The following is a 22086-nucleotide window of genomic DNA, read 5'->3' as shown; positions in this document are numbered from 1 at the left end:
ATGCCTAATACCCTGTTAAAGATAATTTATGTTACGAAGTTTCTGTCTTTCTTATGTCGATAGCCCTTGATCTGATTCACCTGGTTCAGACAATGCTTTAAAAACAGTTTTGTTTTGTTAAGTAAAATCCTCATTTATAACATTATATATGCGTTCCTAGCAACGTCTACACGTATCGTAAGATACAGATTCCATGGATCAGTTAAAGTCAGTATCTCCTATACTCTAAGCAATATATATCAACTGTTGTAAATAATGATTGTAAGGGGTACATGCCCGATCCCCAACCATCCCCTAACCTAATGTAAAACATAAGAACAAAATGATCAGTTGAAAAAGACTATTCATATTGATACACATAGAATTATATCTAGCAAAACAGGTGTGGATATGGCAGTATATTTATAAATCCGCACAACAGAATGGCACTAATCTAAGAATACTCTCAATTACTAATGCCTAGTTAAAAGACAATAACAACTAATAAAAAAATGCAGCTTTAAACTAAAATGTCCATTCGCAAGCTTAACGTTTCATTTGACCTCGACATCGCACTCAGTTTTTTCAAGCCTGCGACTTTTGTCGAAAAAGGGAGACATAGCGTTCTTACATTCGCTTATTGGCGTCGTCCATAAATATGCCATCTGTAGTTTACAGTTTTTGAAATTTTATAACTTTCTTGAGCTATCATTGATTTGTATCAAACTTGGACAGTAGCTTCTTTATGATCATAAGATAGTATCTGGATATAAATTTTGTAAAAAAAAATTCTTTTTTTCCGTATTTTACTTATAAATGAACTCAGTTTTTTTCTGCCAGTTAACAAACCATTCACTCTGTGGTAAAGTTTTCTTACCAACTTTTATTAAACTATCCTAGATGTCTACGAAACTTGGACAGAAGCTTGTGTATGATCCGAAGATGGTATCCAGAAGTAAACTTTATAAAACAAAAATCTTGTTTTTCCGTATTTTACTTATTAATGATTTTTTTCCCTGCCAGTTGACATAGACATTCACTCTGTGGTTAAAGTTTTTTTTAATTTTAATACCTTTCTTAACTATCCTAGATTTCTGACAAACTTAGACAACAACTTGTTTATGATCAGAAATGGTATCCAAAAGTAAATTTTGTAAACAGAATATTTATTTTCTCCATATTTTACTTATAAATGGAATCTTCCAGAAGCTTTAAAACTGTCAATTGGCTTCTGGCTGCATGTCATAAAATCTGATAACAATTGTTTACTAAAAGATGTATATTGATCCAACCTGCAATTAACCAATGGATTTGCTAAAAAGATTGAACAGTTACTTGCTACATTAAATTTTTCACATGTTTGGAAAAATCATGATACTATTTCAAAAAAGCGTTTATTATATGCAATTCATTCCAAACTTAATGATAGATATCTTAATTATTGGAAAGAAAATATATTTTGTGATAATAAATCAGTACATGGTAATAAGCTGAGAACATATAGACAGCTTAAAGAAAATTATAAATTGGAAACCTATTTATTGTTAAATATAGACAGAAAAGTAATAGGGCATTTTGCTAAAATTCGTATTAGTAATAGTGTTCTTAGAATTGAACAAGGGCGTCACACTAAAACCCCTGTAGAAGAAAGAATTTGTCCTTTGTGTCTCTTAGAAGTAGAAGATGAATTTCATTTCACTTTAAAATGTACAAAACTAAATATAATTAGAGACCAACTGTTTTCCAGAATTAGTGAAATAGTTCCCTCTTTTTTCAATATGACTAATGAAGCAAGATTTAAATTTTTGTATAACTGTGTTGAGACTGATATAATTAGAATTATTGTTAAATTTATAAGCGACATGTACATTTCTAGAAATGCTCTATTAAGCACTAAATAACCACCTCCGCATCTAATGTTTATAAATTTGGTATGATATATATATGTTTGTATGTTTGTGTATAACAAATTTGTATTGTCTTGGTATCAATCCTGTAATTTTGGATTTTAAACCAATAAAAATTACTTACTTACTTACTTACTTACTCCAGTTTACATTACACACGCCAGACGCGTCAATGTTAAATTTCTGTTATACTTGTAGTAAAACCTTCATTTAACAGACTTTCAATATAAATTCATTGTCAAGTAAATAAAGGCAACAGAAGTTTACCGCTGTTCAAAAGTCATAAATCGATTGAGAGAAAACAAATCCGTGATACAAATTAAGCCGAGGGAAACACATTAACTATAAGAGGAAAACAACGAAACAACAGGACCATTGAAGTGCAACAAAAACAAACGACAATGCTACATACCCAGAAACGAACTATAAGATAACAATACCATATTCCTGACTTTCAGTGCTTAACTCTTGATACCATTCAAATAGTATCTTCATGTATGAAAATTTCCGGAATAAATGCAGAAATAAGTAAAATATTTGAAGATCATATTTTGATATGAGCGTCACTGATAAGTCTTATGTAGACGAAACTCGCGTTTGGCGTACTAAATTACAATCCTGGTACCTTTGATAACTATTGCTGAACATTTTACAATATTTAAGGAGTTTTTTCTAACCACAGATTTCGGCCTTCAAAACAAACTCTGACAAATTTGACATGACAAATGAAATGTAAAAAAATCAAACTTAGTTTAATTTTCAAAATACATTGCGACAACTATTATAAGTTTAGTTTACAAAATACAATGTCATAACAAATAGAAAAATCAACATCATAGTTATATAATGGCACCTAGACCAATTAGACGTACATGCGTTGATGCCATATCGGTCGATCCAATAAAAGTTGTAAGAGTTATCCCAACAATATGGTGGCTGTGATGCATACATAAGGTGCATAGTGGCGTCGTTGTACGCTGTAGTACAGTTCAATGGACTGGTAATGCTTTTTATGCAAACTTGCGCTTCATCAAGTAATCTAAAATAATCAATGCAAACTTATTTGAAAGTTTTGGTTTGATGTTAAAACTGCAAAGATTTCACATATGTTACTTTTATCTGGTGTAGTAAATCGCTACGGCTATAATATATGTTTTTTTTAATAAAGAACACGGAGAACTTGGAAGTACCTTTGAGCGTTTACAGTAGTAACCATATAAATAAACTCATCATAGATACCAGGACTAAATTTAGTATATACGCCAGATAAGTTTGATAGTATAACAAAAGCAGCACAACCCGTTAGTTTCTGCTAACCTACCGCCAAATCGTTAATTGAGATATGTTCTACGTCGTAGTTTGAAAGGCGCTGGGTTAAAATATCCTGATTTGTACATAGAACATGGAATCAGGGTTTAGAACATTGTGTTATACTGTCGCATCCTATTTGTTATATTTAAAACATGCATTTGTTAATTTATGTTTCAATTTCATTTTGTTAAGTTTCTTTTGCTTATTCTGACATCGGACTCAGACTTCTTTTAAACTAAGTTTTACAGTGCGTATTGTTGTGCGTTTGTATTATCTACGTTGGCTAAAGGTATAACGGGTGGGTAGAGATTTCAAAAAAAACATTTTTAACCCCGCCGCATCAGGAGCCTCTAGTCTTTGTTGGTTTTGTATGATTGTTGATTTTAGTTTCTTTTATATATGTAGGAGTTTGGTGTGACGTCCATTATCGATGAACTATTATACATTTTTGTTCAGGGGTCAGCTAAAGCCCGCCTCCTGGTGCGAGATTTCTAGCTGCATTGTAGACCCATTGTGGCTGTTAATTGGTCTTTGGTCGGGTTGTTGTACCTTTGACACATTCACTATTTCCTTTCTCAATGTTATTGTGTAGTAATAAAAAGTTAAAAAAAAAACCCAATAATGCCGAAGTCCGAGGGAAATTCAAAATGGAATGTCCGTAATCAAAATTTAAACCTCAAACACATCAAACGATTGGATAACAAGTGTCTTGGTACTGACTTGGTACAGGCATTTTCTTATGTAGAAATTGATGGATTAAATCTGATTTAATAGCTAGCTAAACCTCTCACTTGTGTAACAGTCGCATAAAATTCCATTATATTGACAAAGATGTTTGAACAAAACAAACAGACACAAAAGCATACCATTTCTCTGATATAATACTGTCTAAGTAAAATAGTGTTAATACTAAAATAAGACCGATTAAACATTTCGTATTGATAAAATATTAGTCTAGCATTAGACACAAGTAATCCAAACTTAAAACACAGAAAAACCAATCACAAAAAAAAGTGTCATTAAAAACGACACTTCAAATTATATTATCATGTACAATACAATACAGCTATAGGAAACTACAGATCCCAATATAGAATGTAAACTAATATCATACTCAAATGTTTATTAGGTATTATTTTCGCCAGTAAAACAATGGCAGGCTTCTTATTAATCCAAGAGGCTTAATAGACCGTTTAACCACAGTAGAAGGATTTTCAGATATTCAAGCAGCTGTTTAGGGGCGGGGTATAAATACCCTCCCCATTGTGGAGACCTATTATGTTTATCCGAATTTCTATTAATTTTGATTATACTGATGTTGCTAGAGGAATAAAATAGTGACGTAACATTATCAAACAATCACACTAAAGTGATTCAGACTTACTCGGTTGATCATTGACAGCAAAATAGAGAAGATGCTGTAACACATGGTACTTATTTATAATTAGTCATTCTTAACGATCCCTGATGGGAGAGGTGTTCGTAAGTCAGTTGCAAACCCTGTATATGAATCATATTGCCATTTTCTATATTTGAAAATATCTGTATCAAATCAGGAATATTACAGATGTTGTCGATTCGTTTGATGTGTCTTGTCATTTGATTTTGCCATTTGATTAGGGATTCGACTTTCCGATTGAATTTCCCTCGGAGTTCAGTATTTTTGTAATTTTACTTTTCATTGATATATAATTTTTAGTAAAATGTAAGATAATTACCCACAATACGTTGTCCAATTTCCAGAGTCAACAGCTTTGACTGCTACTTGAGTCAAAATATCCATTCGGAAACAATACTCTCTGATTATCGTATGAATATCGTTGTATAGGTCTCCAAAACATTGGGTTTTACCATCCGAAATAACTGAAACAGATTATAATCGCCAATGATAAGCGACCAAAAATATATCATTTTTAAAAATATTGACCATCAATTCGTTTATATTTTTTGTTTATATGTGGGTTTCCTTCATATGTACTATTTGTGTTTTATCAAAATAGCTCGAAATTTAATAATATATATTTTTTTGCAGGAAGATTTAGTATATCGCCAAGTTGTCAGAATTCCAATCGAGACCTACTGTGTACTACTTATTGTGGACATGTTTCTGTATTGTTGCGAATCACAATGTGTATGTCAAAATTGTTGGACATACTGACACAATCATTTAATTACACCCTTAAATACTTGGATGGTATAAAGATAGTCTGGCTCTAAATATTAACGACTTCAGTATAAACACTTAAAAGAGTTATTCTGTTGAACTTGCTTGAAATGAAGCTAATATAAACAATCAACATTTCCTTTTCCAAGATTTTGATGAAGCTTAATATTTAAAGTAACGATAAAAGATGTGATTTAATATTTCCTATTGATAATTTTATGCTTTGAGATGCTTTTGTTTATTTATCTGAAATTTTTCGATTCGCTCGTGTATGTTACGATTTTACTATCACAAACTTGTCAAAACGATTATAAATTTGCATCATCGCAATAAGGACATCTATCGCGAATAAAAATCAACCTGCAGATATGTGATACGTTCAGGGTTTTCACATTCATTGGTTTATGGTTATATTCTGTACACAGCACAAAAATGTCATTCATCTCAAAAAGCTAACTAAACCATTAAATAGACTAATTCACAACGTAGTGTTTTTAAATCATCACAGATAAACTATTTGGAATTGATAATGATTCATTCAAAGAGTCTTTGCATCGGAAGTAAACACATTTATCTTAAGACCAATTGTTAGCCTCTTATAAACATTAAAGTATTTTTATAATTAGCGTCATCATGCAATAGCTTGGGCTCATGACGATGGTCAAAACACTTTGTGATCTATGGATTTGGGGTGCTGGGATAGGATTTGACAACGATTTACTGAAATGCAAGTTTTCCATTGATTCATAAAACCTGCCGTGTTGATATTCAAAAACATACCTGCTTCTTTTGCGCAACATCCATTCAGAACCGATTTTACTGACAGTTCTTCCATAATAAGTGGATTAAATAAACGCTTGTCTTCGCATGATGCCATTGCATTCTTGTAACAGTTCAGAAAGGTCGCTTTTGCACTGCTCAAATATAATTGTTGTAAGTCATTCAAGAAATATAAAAATCAAGAAAAACAAACAACGAAGGTACTAATTAAACAAACATGAAAATAAACCTGCGCGATACGAGCCCCGCCAAAATTTGATGACTGTCTGGTGGACAGTTGTCTTAATGGCAGTCATTCCACGTCTTATACCGTATAGCGGGTTATTTTCGCGGGGTGCAAATTTTCGCTTATTTTCGCGGATAGAACAAAATCGCCAAAATAAGTTCCGCCAAATTAAAGGTGTACATACAAAGGTATGGATACAAGTTTTTAATACGCCAAAATAATAACCGCCAAAATATTTCGCATACCTTGTTCAATGAAAATCGCGAAATTTTACACCCGCGAAAATAACCCGCTATACGGTATATTAGGAGGTTAATAACTTTCTGTCACACTAGTTGATCCCGTTTTGTTGCCAACTGTAAGTTATTGTATGGTGATAAGTCGTTTTCAGTGATTGGTGATTAACAAAACTAGAGGCTCAAAGGCGCTTACCTTATATTTTTTAATTACAATTGATACATGAAATAATGCAACCGTTATACTTTTGCCTAAGTTTTAGAGAAATAAATCAAAAACTGCATTTCCCCCTTAATTTCTATTTTTAGCCATGTCTGCCATCCGGTTGGTTGGCAGGCGGTGTCATCGGACAAATTTTTTAAACAAGATTATTTAAAGCTGATTGTTGCCAAGTTTGAATTAATTTTGTTTAGGAGAATATTTTTTTAAACGATCACATACATTTACGAAATAAAATACTTTAAAGGGCAATATCTCCATATGGGACCACTTTGCTGAACATTATTGCTGTTTACAGTTTTTATCTTTTTAAAATGATATTCATGATAATAACAAAACATTTTTTCCACATGTCATGTTTGTTCTAAATGCTTGAGTTTCTGATATATAAGCCAAATCAGCATTTTACCCCTATGTTCTATTTTTAGCCATGTCGGCAATCTTGGTTGACAGGCGGAGTCATAGCACACATTTTTTTTTAAAATAAGATGGTTCCCATTCAAACTTGATTTTCAAACGATAATGGCAAGGACGGTGAAGGGTAACACACAATGCCCATTTCGCTGCGGGGGCATACACATTTATAGAATTATGAGGAAACATAAAATTATTACCAGAGGAAAGATTTAAGGTCTACTCACGAGCATATTGGATAATACTGGTCACACAAAGTGAGAATGGAATCCGGAGAGGTTATTGGGTGAACATCATATAGACCATAACAATTCAAGATATCGTACAAAAACGACTCACATGTTCCTCTCGCAAATGGGATATAAACAGCTTAAATAAAATGAAAGAAGAAACATAATAATATATGAAATGTTTAAATGTTTTTTTAAAAATCTTAAACTTTAGTTTAAACATATTTATTTATAGTGGATTGGGAAACAAGTTTTGCAACTTATATTAATCCCTTTCCACTTTGCGGGTGGTGCGAGTGTTGCCTTGTAGCGGCACTAGCCTACTCTTTTTCGAAATCTACAAGGGTGTCTTTAACGTGCAAGAGATATGGCTCTCTCTTAACACGGGTCATCCATTTATCGTCCACTTCCGACGGACTATCATCGTTTCCTTAAGACCATACTCGCAAATTGTGTCAAGGGAGAGCCGAAAATTGATTTCCTGAAATTTTCATCCCGAACGAGAATCGAACCAGGAACCTTTGTGTTAGTAGTCCGATGCACTAACCAAATTTTAAACTTTAAATGTACTCTTTAAGTATATGTATGTTACATGTAAACAGAGAATAAACGTGTACAGCAACAGATAACTACTATCTTTCATTTTACAGGAGAGAAAAAATAATACCAGTATCTTTTAAACCAATAATTATAATTTGACGATAAACATACGTGAGGGTGGTAATGTCCTTTACCGTCAGGTGTCAAACGGTCATTTTCGGCTACCTTTAGCGTCATCAAGGTAAATACTCTAAAAGTATTGAGCAACATATACATCGAATTGTACAGTGTAAAATAACATAAGGAAAAGCCTGTACCAAGAGAAGAATATGACAGATGTTATCAATTCGTTTATTGTGTTTGAGCTTTTGATTTTGCCATTTTCGGACTTTCCGTTTAAATATTTCCTCGGAGTTCGGTATTTTTGTTATTTTACTTTTTATTTTTTAAATGTCACTTGCACACAAACGAAATTGATTAAGCTCATATTGTACACGGTATTACATATTAATGTATACCAACAAATAAATTATATCTTACTGTATAAAACAATAAACATAAAATAGAACATTTTTTCTCTACTTTATCATTAAAAAAAGTGACAGTACGGTCACTGTTTCAACATATAAGTCTATGATACCAGGTTGATAATCCGCAAGAGATTTATAATAATAAGTGAATTAACCTACACACGACTCCTCCTTTTTCATTGTTTATAGTATTGGTCGATACCTCTGACGATTGACTATCAGTCCTCGTACAATAGTCTGTTCTTCGATTGGTACTTACATAATGTACATCAAACCTTTCTGAAATTGTCCATTTATATTTTTTTTTATTATAAAAACTAATGTTTCTCCATCCTCAGGAAAAGTTGGCCTTAGATGAATTTTGCTATTTTTAGGTCCTTTATAGTCATGTCGCCATTCAATTGTCTCAGTTCTTATACATTCTTAGCTTTCAAATATTCGGTTGTGACTGAGCATTCTTGATGAAGGTAAATGCAGAAATTTATAATTACGTGTTGTTTTATTTTTTTGTGATGTGATTAATACGAACAAATCCCCGAATATGGACCTGGACGTAACGTTTGCTCGAGAGAAGAAAACAAAAACCACATAAGTGCGACCTAAAGCATTACGCGAAATTTATCTGTTGAATAGTTTCTACATTTGCAAGATTAATTAAAAATATATAAGAAAGAAACATACAACACTAAAGCACATGTTGTTGTACCGTCATGCTAAAAAGTACAATTTTCTGACATGATAATGAAATCATAAGTAAAATATCGCTTTTTGTTTGTTTGTATGAATACATCTTAGTAATTTAATTACCAATTTTGTACAAAGAAATCATCCATTTTACTAAAAACCAAAAAAAGAATAATATCATATTGTATGTGTTATTATACAATTACTGTCTTTTGGTGAGGTAAATGTGTGGTTTTATTGACTTTTGAAAAACTGATATTCACTGAGGCCAACGGCCTCAGTGAATATCAGTTTTTCAAAAGTCAATAAAACCACATATTTACCGAAACAAAAGACAGTAAATGTTTTATTCCATATTCCGAGAGAAATTAATGTAATAGAAAATATTTACCAAAACCAATTGTACATCAAACGTTTTTTTACCAAAATTATACACGTAAAAGCACGCGACGTTTTGCGCCGTGAATATCCTTTTTCCGCAGGTGAATATGCTTATTTATTCAAAATCCCATTTATATAGAAAAACCTACTAATATTTTATCAATATGGAATAATACATATTATTGTATAGCAATATAATATTTCCCACAGAACGTAACCAAAAGTTAGCGTGCAATAAATTCTAATATTGTCCCTCGTAGAACATATATTGCACTCGCAAGCTCGTGCAATATTATAGTGTTATTAACTGGCTGTTTCTGTATTGGCACTGGTATAGATTCAAGGTTTGCTGTATTGGCCTCGAGACCCGTAGGGTCTAGGGCCAATACAGCTGACCGAGAATCTATACCAGTGCCAATACAGAAACAGCCAGTTCATAACACTTTTATTAAATGAGTATAAGAGAATTAAAAACCGGATGTGAACGTCCCGTATTAGCCCATGGGCCAATACAGCTTTTTTCCCGCTTTTTTCTGTATTGGCCCTGTTTTTTCCGTTTCAAAACTTTAAGACGTTACAAAACATTGCACATCATTTAACCTGTTTATTTTATGACTTTAATTTAAAAATATTATACAAATGTTTTTATGCATAACGATACTTCCAAAGTTAAGTAATGGCGTAAGAAAATTGAAAACCGGAAGTGAACGTCCTGTATTAGCCCTAGGGCTAATACGGCTTTTTTCACGCTTTTTTCTGTATTGGCCCTGTTTTTTTCCGTATTGGCCCTGTTCGAAGAACAATATTAAATCTTGATTTATATCGACAGTGGAACATTTTTAGTATTGCACATGCTGATTTGTCCGTATTAGGGCTTATTTGCTCATATCATTTAATAAAAGATTCTACTCGGGACAATATTCCCCAATATTCATGCAATAACCCTATATTACTATGCACCAATAAATAAATGAAATCTTACAGTAAAACAACTTATACAAATTCCTACCGCGTACATTCCTTATCTTAAAAATATCTGAAAAAAACCCGCAACTAATGAATTAAAATGTACCGTGATCCCGCCCAAAAATGTTAACTATTACTATTGAAATTAACAAAATAAAGAGCGCGCACAATATGTCAATAAAAAAGCGAACCATAACATTCTTATCCTTTTCAACAAGTGCTATTTGAATAAATAATTACTATGTAGACAAAGTAAAAGATTGAAATAACATTTTACATGGTATTACATATTACTGTACACCATCAAATAAATAAAATCATATTGACATGGTATTACATATTACTGTACACCATCAAATAAATAAAATCATATTGACATGGTATTACATATTACTGTACACCATCAAATAAATAAAATCATATTGTCATGGTATTACATATAACTGTACACCATCAAATAAATAAAATCATATTGACATGGTATTACATATTACTGTACACCATCAAATAAATAAAATCATATTGTCATGGTATTACATATAACTGTACACCATCAAATAAATAAAATAACATTTTACATGGTATTACATATTACTGTACACCATCAAATAAATAAAATCATATTGACATGGTATTATATATGATCGTACACCTTAAAATAAATAAAATCTTACCGTAAATAACAACAAACATAAAACGATACATGTTTTCTCTACAATATCGTTTAAAATGTGATAGGTTGATGATCGTTTCACCAGCTTTGTGTATGATACCAGGTTGATAATCCGCTAGAGATTTATAATAATCTGTGAAATCACCTGCACACGACTTCTCCTTTTCATTTTTTACAGCACTGGGTCGATATTTCTAATAGAAGACTGTTAGTCCAGAGTCAACCCAGTTGTCAGTACTTACTAGTACATTTTGTACCTTAGTAAACAACCAGCTTGTTATTCTACCGTTTGGAATGGTGGTTCTTTAATCTAATGCTCTCCAACTTATGTATCTTTTGTAGAGGGAACGCGCTTCTGGCGTACACAATGATAAGTCTGGTAGCTTCAATGTGATTATTACTCGGGTATCAATAATAAAATTGAGAATGGAAATTGGGAATGTGTCAAAGAGACAACAACCCGACCATAGAGCAGACACCAGCAGAAGGTCACCAACAGGTCTTCAAAGCAGCAAGAAATTCCCACACCCGGAGGCATCCGTCAGCTGGCCCATAATATTTTTTTTATACTAGTTCAGTGACAATGAACGAAAATAAACATCCTCTTAGCTTCCCTCTTTGTCATAAGGTCCCAAACGATGGCATACGATTGGGAAAGATGCATTTATCTTTCTTTAAATTATACCAAATCTTATCATATCATTTCACCCGATTATGTTATATCTATTGTCCTTTTATGAACATCGCATCTTTGTTCTGAGGTATAATGACTAAAATTGACACTTAACCGTGAAGTTTGACGTTCACTACCACACTTTAGTCGACGGAAACCGAATCATATTCTCTCAATTCACAAGAAACATGTTTTTATGGTTAAAGATTTTTAATATTAAAAAAGTTGTTTCACCTGATAATTTCACGAATGTGTCCTCCATTTGTGACATTTGATTAAGTCTGGATTCTGTATCTTATATCCGATCCACTTTCAAAGAACATTTTTCTAATACACAAGATCCCCTTTCCATGAACCTGTTCTTTATACACCTGCTCCCCTGTCCACGAACCTGTTCTTATAAATCAGATCCCCTTTCCACGAACCTGTTTCGTATACACCTGATCCCCTTTCCATGAACCTGTTCTTATACACCAGATCCACTTTCCATGAACGTGTTTCTTATACACCAGATCCACTTTCCATGAACCTGTTTTTTATACACCTGATCCCTTTTCCATGAACCTGTTTCTTATTCACCAGATCCACTTTCCATGAACGTGTTTCTTATACAGAAGATCCCCTTTCCATGAACCTGTTTTTTATACACCAGATCCACTTTTCACGAACCTGTTCTTATACACCAGATCCACTTTCCATGAACGTGTTTCTTATACAGAAGATCCCCTTTTCATGAAACTGTTTTTATACACCTGATCCCTTTTCCATGAACCTGTTTCTTATTCACTAGATCCCCTTTCCATGAACCTGTTTCTTATCAATAGATTCCCTTTTCATGAACCTGTGTCTTTTACACAAGATCTCCTTTCCATTAAATTGTTTATTTTTCACAAGACCCCTTATCCATGAACCAGTTTCTTTTGCACAATATACCCTTTCCATGAACCTATTTCGTTGCTGAATTGGTAGATTTTTACACTTTTTAAAAAATATATAAAATGCATTAAAAAGAATTTTAAAATTTTAATATTTGAGGAGAAATATGATGCTACATTTACATCTTTTACATGACTGTAATAAATTAGATTGAACGAAGAACACTTAATGATATTTAATCGTATTTCTTCACACGTATCGAGATCAGCCAGATATCCACATTGTTTGACAGGTGCTTCGTTTAATCAAATGACTGGAGTACTGAACATCGGATGACCACAGATACTGGTGGATGATCACATGCGCTTGTCTTAGAAATAAAGTAATATTTCTATACCCTAATGTTAGGTGAAGGCTCGTAGATATATATTTTTCTGAGACAAGTTCCTGTGTGGGTGATGTCGTTACATATCAAATGATTTTTTTGTATAACAGTTATATATATATATAGCAGATCATCTCTCAAGATATTCGTCCACATGCAGAGGCGGATTTAGAGGGGGCAGGGGGCCCGCCCCCCTCTTTTTTGGAAAACAATTGGTTGCTTATTTAGGGAATCACTGAAGCGTGTCTGGAGCGGGTCCCCTCTGAGGTCAGTCAGTGGGCCCCCTCTTATGAAAATTCCTGGATCCGCCACTGGTGTGCGTTAACACATATTTTCGCTATTCGTGATTTGTAGTGAACATATATTTATCACGACAAAACATTTACATGTCATTTATCTATGTTCTTCAAAATTATTTTTATGTTTATTTATTGATGAAATTAATATAATAACTAGTTAGAAGGAATATTATGTTGCACTCGATAATGTCCGCGTATTTAAACAATTTACATGAAGTGATGGGTGCTTTTAAAAAACGCAAGGGCCGATAGCAGAATTTCTGCACCGGCAACTTCAGAATAAACTCTCAATCCGCTGTAAAAAAAAGTGTATTAGCGATTCATTTATTTTCCTCTGTTTAACTCACAGTTAGTACTGTATTCAATTAATTCATAAACATTAGATTTTTTAAGGTATTTTTTTGTTTCAAACATTTATAAATGCGGGAAAATGAAATAATATGTTGCTGTTGTCAATCCGTTGAGTTCAATTTGGTCAAACTAGATCCTACAGGCTGCATTTTGTAAATACAGCTGTTTCTCAAACCACGCCTCTTTTGGGGAATCTAGAATATTCATAGAAAATTATTTTTGTTCACATACTGGTTCCCAGTTATGCTCTCTGTGTTCCATCTCATATAGAAATAACTTGGGAATGTTACCAGTAAATAAACATGTGCATATTGTTTACACTGAAGTCTGTGGTAACCCTTCATTCGAGGAAGGGGTTGTTTAAGTGTTTAAAAGTTTAAACTCTGAAAAAGTTCAGGGCATATAAACGTTGAAAATGTGCCGCGCAGCCCGATAGTTTGACCTTTGAAAAAAATTGTAGTGCATATGAACTTTCAATTCTAGTATAAGATTGTTTTCAAAACTTGATAGTAAAAGTGGTACAGTTTTAGCCATAAAAGGAGTTGCTATGGGAAATTGCGTTGTCAATATTAACAGAAATGCAACCTACATTCACACCTTTAACATGGCAATACTAAATTAGATTTCCGAACAGACTGTCAGTGATCATTTATTGATATTTAATCGTATTTCTTCAGATGTCTGGTATTTCATCACACATATTCAATTCTTTAACCACTAAACGCTCTGCAACATACAGGTATAAATTTTACGTATACAATGTAGGTGTCAGACCACCAATTAAAAATTCCTATCTGTTCAATCCAATTTTGCAATTTTCACAGCTTTCTTAATGTTTTAGCTTCATAGAAACCATGTATATCCTGACTTGTACATGTATCACCTTTCTACATGCCAATTTTAAACCCATGTTGTAATTTTTTTTAGAAAGCATTACTTTTGAGAAAATAACTACTCTAAAAATAACCACTAGTTTTCTGGAAATCTTTAATTAGTATACTATGTTGCGCATTAGTCCTGAATTTTTAATGCAAACTCATAGACACATAATTACATTAGATGTAAGTTTCATTATAATACGTTATTCTGATTGGCTAACATGTTATTCCGTAAACAATTGCATCAGACAATAACATTTATCATGCATAATGACACGAGGTCCCACAAAAAAGTGCACAGGTGAATTAAATAAAACTGGATAAAAATCGTGTTTTTATGATTTTAGCTAAAAAAATGTAATTATAAGTATTGAATACTTCTTTTTGAAACTTTATAGGGTTGTAAAAGCGTTGACCGTGCGTACATTTTTAGAATGAAGCGCTTCCGCGCTTCATACAAAATGTACTTCGGTCAACGCTTTTACCACCCAATAAATTTACAAAAAGAAGCATTCAATTCTTAAGTGAATTTTGCCTCAAAATGGTCTAAATATATTTCGCTTTCACTAAAAGTTTGATTTCAAATTTGTTGGTTAAGTAAACAATGACATCAAAAACATCATTTTTTTGTCAAGAGTAGGGCTACGTTCTTAATTTGAGGGAGTAATTGGTGGTATGATACTTATGATCACCTATAACCTGTCTAATCCGACACCTGCAGAGTAGGTGTCGGATTGTTAAATCAGGATGTTAGAATACTCAGGTGTCGGATTAGGCAGGTTATAGGTGATCATAAGTTAAATCAGGATGTTAGAATACTCAGGTGTCGGATTAGGCAGGTTATAGGTGATCATAAGTATCTACACATTTTTATGGTTCCAAAAATGCTTAATATACTTGCAGATAAAACTTAAGTTTTCCAATACCCTGCTTAATACAACATTTTTTCTGGTTATCAGTGTGTAGGTTAACACAGGTATACTTTACTATTCTGATTTTTATATAAAAAAATGGTTAAAATGTTTTGAAATATTGTTAAAAAATTTATACATGTATCCTACATCCAACCATGGAAGTATTATGTCAATATAATACTTCCATGATCCAACTGAACATATATTCTTGTCTAAGATGTTTGTTGAATTTAATCGGCGTATAGTTTTTTCCACGCGAAGTGAATGAAATTTATTAAACAAATATATGTACAAAAGTAAACAGATTTTTTTACAAACTAAAACCTATATACCAGCGGGATATTAGTCTTTGCGTCATACACACTATACAATAATACTATGTACGTAAAAATCACATCATTATGAAATTAAGTGTCAATATAAGTATAGTTAGAGTACGCAGGGTTCATTCAAATATGGGACACCAAAAGTTCATATTTTAAACATCCAACCTTGACAATAAACATTTTTAAAAATGAATAAAGAAAAACAACGTAAAAGGGCTTACTTATAAAGCGAATTAGAGAGATGTTTCATGTAAAAAGTTTAATTGGGTTATATTTTATTAAGAATAAATTGTTTGTTACGATTAAGGTTAAGTATGAGATAGCCAAATCCTTATTTCAGACTTGCTTGACGTATATTTTGCTTTCATAAAGCTGCGTTTCTATTATAATTATTTAAAACAAGATCTTGAGGTTCAGCTGCTGACTTCTTCAAACTTTTCTAATGATCAGTGCAGGCGATTTGGTGTCACGATATCACAGTAGCATGGGTTCGAATCCCGGCGAGGGAAGAACCAAAAATTTGCGAAAGCAAATTTACAGATCTAACATTGTTGGGTTGATGTTTAGACGAGTTGTATATATATATATATAAAATGAGGGTACTTTTTCTAAAAATGAGGGTACTTTATATATGGCCTTCCAAATACCGTTTCGATCCCTAACATCACTGAAGAGACATTTATTGTCGAAATCCGGATCTGGTGTACTAAAACATATTGACACCGTGGCATAACATCGTGGCCACAAGTTAAAATTTGTTTTCTGTTTAGTATTTAATTTATATTAAGATCCATTTTGTAACATCTTGTGATCAATTTTATTTGGCAATCGCCAATGGCAGTCAGCAGGGTTAAAGAACATCAGTTGTTCGACCTGTTAGGCAAATGCGTTTTGTTTAAATATACTTTTTCACTTTTTTGGTCTTTTGGAAAATGTTGTTTGTGCTGTTTTATACCCTTCTACAACGAAATTTGTTTTACATGCACACGTATAAAAATTGCGGTTTTTATCCAACGCAATCATAGGTTTGAACGTAGTTTTCAATTTAGACTCGTTTATATTTTTTCGTTTGGGCTTGTATCATATTTTCCCTCCGGTTTATATAATCCGTTCATCCTATATTGACTCTTTAAATTCAAGAGTCAGGATCTAAAAATGAGGGTACTTTATATATGGCCTTCCAAATACCGTTTCGATCCCTAACATCACTGAAGAGACATTTATTGTCGAAATCCGGATCTGGTGTACTAAAACATATTGACACCGTGGCATAACATCGTGGCCACAAGTTAAAATTTGTTTTCTGTTTAGTATTAAATTTATATTAAGATCCATTTTGTAACATCTTGTGATCAATTTTATTTGGCAATCGCCAATGGCAGTCAGCAGGGTTAAAGAACATCAGTTGTTCGACCTGTTAGGCAAATGCGTTTTGTTTAAATATACTTTTTCACTTTTTTGGTCTTTTGGAAAATGTTGTTTGTGCTGTTTTAGACCCTTCTACAACGAAATTTGTTTTACATGCACACGTATAAAAATTGCGGTTTTTATCCAACGCAATCATAGGTTTGAACGTAGTTTTCAATTTAGACTCGTATATATATATATATATATATATATATATTAAATGACTGAATAAATAGTCAACGATAAATCTTACGGGGCGATGGATCATATAAACATGATGTAGTACACTACATAATATATAACAAGTCTAAAAGAATACAACATCACCAAAAACACAATAAACGAACAATATGTTAGATATTTCGGATAACAGATATCCTTCTTCGGTAATTGCACGATGAAAAATGAATCATGTCAATTCAAATTAAGACTCTATCAAAATCTTGATTTATACAATTTAAGCGAACGCTGGAACAATTTTAAAATTTCCAAACACACCGCAAATAGTTATCAAAGGTACCAGGATTATAATTTAGTACGCCAGACGAAAATATGCCAAAAATAAAAAAAATTATTTACGATGTGAACTGGCACAACTCTAAATTCCCAAAGGTGTTGACAGTTGAGATGTTAAACAACTGCGTGGGAATACAGTCCCAAAACAGTCCTGACCGATCTAAACTGGTATGATATTTAAAAAATGACAACGGAAAGGAAGTAGAATCAGAGACTGCGTATTTAAACATACCAAAAATAAAGTAATTTGATGATAAGAAAATTGAGTAATAAATTTTTACTAAGGTTAAGTAATAGAACGTGGCTGCGTACTTACACATCCTTGCCAACTGTTATCAAAACTAATATAATTCAAAAATTCCTGAAAAGTGTAAGGGTCCAGTACGGAAGCCGTAGTAACGGGCCACAAGTGATGGCAGGAAATTAGTGATGGTAGGAAAAATGAGTGACTCTTCTATGTTTTTTCATTAATGCCCTCTGGGGAAACTGTCCTCAGCTTTCTTATCCAAAAACTTTCCCGAGCAAGTCTGTCGGCCTTTGACCAATCCTCGTTGTGATCTATGATAGTGATGGTAAGTTTTTTAAGATCAGCTTGGGCGTGCCCATGTGATCTTTAATGACGACTTACGGGGAGGTCGGGCTTGCATGGGTAGTCGCTACGATGACCATTCATGCGTTTGTTGAATGGCTGTTTTGTAGTGCCAACATACTGCATGCCACATCGACACTGAAGAATGTATACAACATTCTGGGTTTTGCAAGTTTCGTTACAAAATATTGTGTACACAGACCCAGTGGAGTGGCAAGTAAATGTTTGAGTATTCACTATTTATTGGCAAGTCAGACATCGTTTGTTACCACACGACTTGCACCATCCTGTAGTTGGACAGCTTTTATTAGAGGAGACGGCAGCTTTTACAAATAAGTCTTTTATATATATATAAACGAGTCTAAATTGAAAACTACGTTCAAACCTATGATTGCGTTGGATAAAAACCGCAATTTTTATACGTGTGCATGTCAAACAAATTTCGTTGTAGAAGGGTCTAAAAACAGCACAAACAACATTTTCCAAAAGACCAAAAAGTGAAAAAGTATATTTAAACAAAACGCATTTGACTAACAGGTCGAACATATATATATATATATATAAAATCATATAAATTAGATAGTTTTGTCTCCAATTTTATTAATTTAAACCAATTCCTTATGATTACAAAACATGTTTAAAATCTAATGTGTAACGAAAATAAGATTAAGTAAGCCACAATTTAGCTATAGAAAATGGAAGACTTTATGGTATTACAAGAATTATTAAAGAATATAAAAAAAGAAGATGTGGTATGATTGCCAATGAGACAACTCTCCAAAAGAGACCAAACAGACACAGTAATTAACACCTATAGGTCACCGTACGGCCTACAACAATGAGCAAAGCCCATACCGCATAGTCAACAACAAAAGGCTCCGAAATAACAATGTAAAACAATTCAAACGAGAAAACTAACTGCCTAATTTATGTACAAAAATGCTTGGTAAAAATGACAGAGAGATTAAGTATCTATCATCTTCATTCTCCATAATTCGCTCATTACACCAGTTCGTTATATCCACTAATCAGGGTTTGATGTAATTAGCAGATTTCTATAACCATTTGGAAAAATGAACAATTATACTGTGAACATTTTACCAGCCAAATTCTTGGCATTTTCAACTAGTTTGTTTCAGAAATACATACAATGTATTTTTAATTTATCTGTCTTTCTAGCTCATGTAAGATTTGGTTACACATGAACATATAATTGTTACAACCTTAAATGTCATATTTTACTAAAAAAATAATTCTAAACGTCTAGACTCCCTGACTTGGTATACGGTTTATGTATATTTATGTAGATATTTGTCTGTTGATAACATATCGTATGGTGACCTCTAGATATCTGGACTATATAAAAAAGAAGATGTGGTATGATTGCCATTGGTACAACTCTCCAAAAGAGATAAAACAAAAAATGACACTGTAATTAACTACTATACGTCACCGTACGACCTTCGACAATGAGCAAAGCCCAATACGCATAGTCAGCTATAAAAGGCCCCGAAATGACAATGTTACACAATTCAAACGAGAAAACTTACGGCCTTATGCAACGGAGCACCTGAGATCACCCTTAGTTTTTGGTAGGGTTCGTGTTGTTTATTCTTTAGTTTTCTATGTTGTGTCATGTGTAATATTGTTTGTCTTTTTCATTTTTAGCCATGGCGTTGTCAGTTTGTTTTAGAATTATGAGTTTGACTGTCTCTTTGGTATCTTTCGTCCCTCTTTTCTGACAATCTGGCATACAAACGATTTTATAAATCATTTTACCTATAAACGACATACTGAAGTAAACAAAAACAAAAATACTACTTTTAAAGTTTTTTATTTTATGTAAATAATAAAAATTGATAAATAGCACTTTTCACAATACAACAATAAATAAATTGTAGTAAAGCACATTTCCATTTGAATTATGTAACTTGTTATCAATAAAATTACAAGTAACAACCATCATTATATTTGGTAACGGAGAACTCACTGTTTTAATTCAACGGTAGCGTATAGACAAATGTCTAAAATAATGGACTGTTAGGTTCGTATGTTTACCCTGGTAACGGAAATTAGCAATCCGATAACAAAGCATCAATTGAAAATTTGTGCAGAACTTTCGGACGAACATGACCTTGACCTTTAGTATTAGTAATGTCTTGTAGCTTCCTCCGAGGTTGTTCTGCCATGAAGTTTCCCCTTGTTTGCGTATCAATCTGGTAATCCTTGTATATATATAATCCTTGGTTAGAGACACTGTGTGGTGAACGTTTCGTTGAAATGCACATTATCGGAATATCATGCGATGCAGGTTCCGTTGACATACACATTAGTGAAGCATTATGTGACTGCCTTGATAAATTGTTTTGTAGTTTCTGCACTAAATGATGGAGCTCTTTCTGAGATTTTTGCAACGATACAATGTGTTCCCTTGCTAGGAGAAGGGTAGACATTTTTGACAGTTTATTGACAGACTTTGAGTACGGCAATACTTGCTTTAGATCCTCCATACCTTTGTTCATTTGGTGCATGCGCTGTCGTTCTCTTACATTGGTTTTGAGGCGAGCTTCTTCCGATACGTATGAATTGTTCATTTGTTTACAAATATTTCTCTGGTTGACGTTTTCTTTGTCCCGTTCTTGATAAACGTTAAATGTTTCCTTTAAACAATCTGTCACTTTGGGTAATTCCGATGTAATTATGGTATTCATGTTGAAGGTTTCTATATTTTGATTCTTGAAACGCCTTACCGTGGTTTATCTTGACCAAGTGTATTAGCTACCTAAATTCCTTATGATGGGTACTATTTTGACCTTTCAACCTTTATACTAAATGCTAACCATTATCAAACAGATATCTTTGGAGAAGTAAATACATTACAATTGCTATAACACCTTGTTATTGTCCTTGGGCAGAAAACAACAGTTCTAAATAAGTTACAGGAAACAGATAATAATCGCGATGAAATTAAAAACAAATTATCGATTAAACAGCAGGAAATGCTATCGGCACTTATATACATGTAAATGAACATGTATATGAACATGCATACATTTGTACATGCAAGAACAAAGGATTTGTGATTGAAAACGAAAACGGTTAACAAAATTCAGATTCACATATCAGAAATGAATAATTAAGTTTTTGTAAATACTTATTTTATATTTTGCTGCAATACGAGTTTTGATTATAAGGCCATAGACCTTTATTCCTTTGATATATACGTAAACATATTCCTGAAACATTCCTAAAGTAGAATATGTACAGCCAATATATGGTACTATAACTTTCGCTTTAAAACACTTTGTTGTAAACAAAAATTTCATCTCTGCTTTATTTTATTACAAAATCAAATATATGCACACAAGAAATCATGTATAACGAAAAATAATGTAAAAGAGTGCTTTCACATTAAAAAGGCTATTAACCGGTTTAACCATATAAGTTCTAGTCTTTTCCATACAACCTAGTTTTCAGCTGAACTGGTACACCAATTTAGAAATGAATTCATTACAATCAAATTGATAGAATCAAGTCAGTACATTTGTAGCTATTTTAACCAGTAAACACCAGCTGAAATTAAAATATGGAGGAAATGATGCATCAACATTTTTTAAATACATATTCAAGA

General features: G+C 32.7%; 2 protein-coding genes across 2 annotated transcripts; both read right to left on the bottom strand.

The window, feature by feature from the left end:
- Nucleotides 1-2621: 2621 nt before the first annotated feature.
- Nucleotides 2622-11320, bottom strand: LOC134697268 (uncharacterized). The gene is made up of 5 exons (XM_063559434.1): nucleotides 11243-11320; nucleotides 7465-7606; nucleotides 6142-6275; nucleotides 4916-5060; nucleotides 2622-2925 (listed from the first exon to the last, which is right to left on the bottom strand). Exons 1-5 carry the CDS (start codon nucleotides 11271-11273, stop codon nucleotides 2676-2678), a joined length of 702 nt encoding a protein of 233 aa, XP_063415504.1. The 5' UTR covers nucleotides 11274-11320; the 3' UTR covers nucleotides 2622-2675.
- Nucleotides 11321-20527: 9207 nt separating this feature from the next.
- LOC134697624 (oligodendrocyte transcription factor 2-like) lies at nucleotides 20528-21166 on the bottom strand. The gene has a single exon (XM_063559907.1). It carries the CDS (start codon nucleotides 21164-21166, stop codon nucleotides 20528-20530), a length of 639 nt encoding a protein of 212 aa, XP_063415977.1.
- Nucleotides 21167-22086: the final 920 nt, after the last annotated feature.

This window comes from Mytilus trossulus, chromosome 14 (genome assembly GCF_036588685.1).
Source record: "Mytilus trossulus isolate FHL-02 chromosome 14, PNRI_Mtr1.1.1.hap1, whole genome shotgun sequence".
Lineage (NCBI taxonomy): Eukaryota > Metazoa > Mollusca > Bivalvia > Mytilida > Mytilidae > Mytilus > Mytilus trossulus.
The sequence above is the reverse complement of the archived record's forward strand: the minus strand, read 5'-3'. Positions and strand labels throughout refer to the sequence as shown.

Bases quoted from the DNA above. Each gene is read 5' to 3' on its own strand.
- LOC134697268 (XM_063559434.1), bottom strand. From the start codon at position 11,273: ATGTATCGTTTTATGTTTGTTGTTATTTACG. The intron at 5,061-6,141 runs GTATGTTTTTGA...AATCTGTTTCAG, and splicing joins ATGTTGCGCAAAAGAAGCAG to TTATTTCGGATGGTAAAACC. The intron at 2,926-4,915 runs GTAATTATCTTA...TGATTATTTTAG, and splicing joins AATTGGACAACGTATTGTGG to ATTACTTGATGAAGCGCAAG.
- LOC134697624 (XM_063559907.1), bottom strand. From the start codon at position 21,166: ATGAATACCATAATTACATCGGAATTACCCAAAGTGACAGATTGTTTA.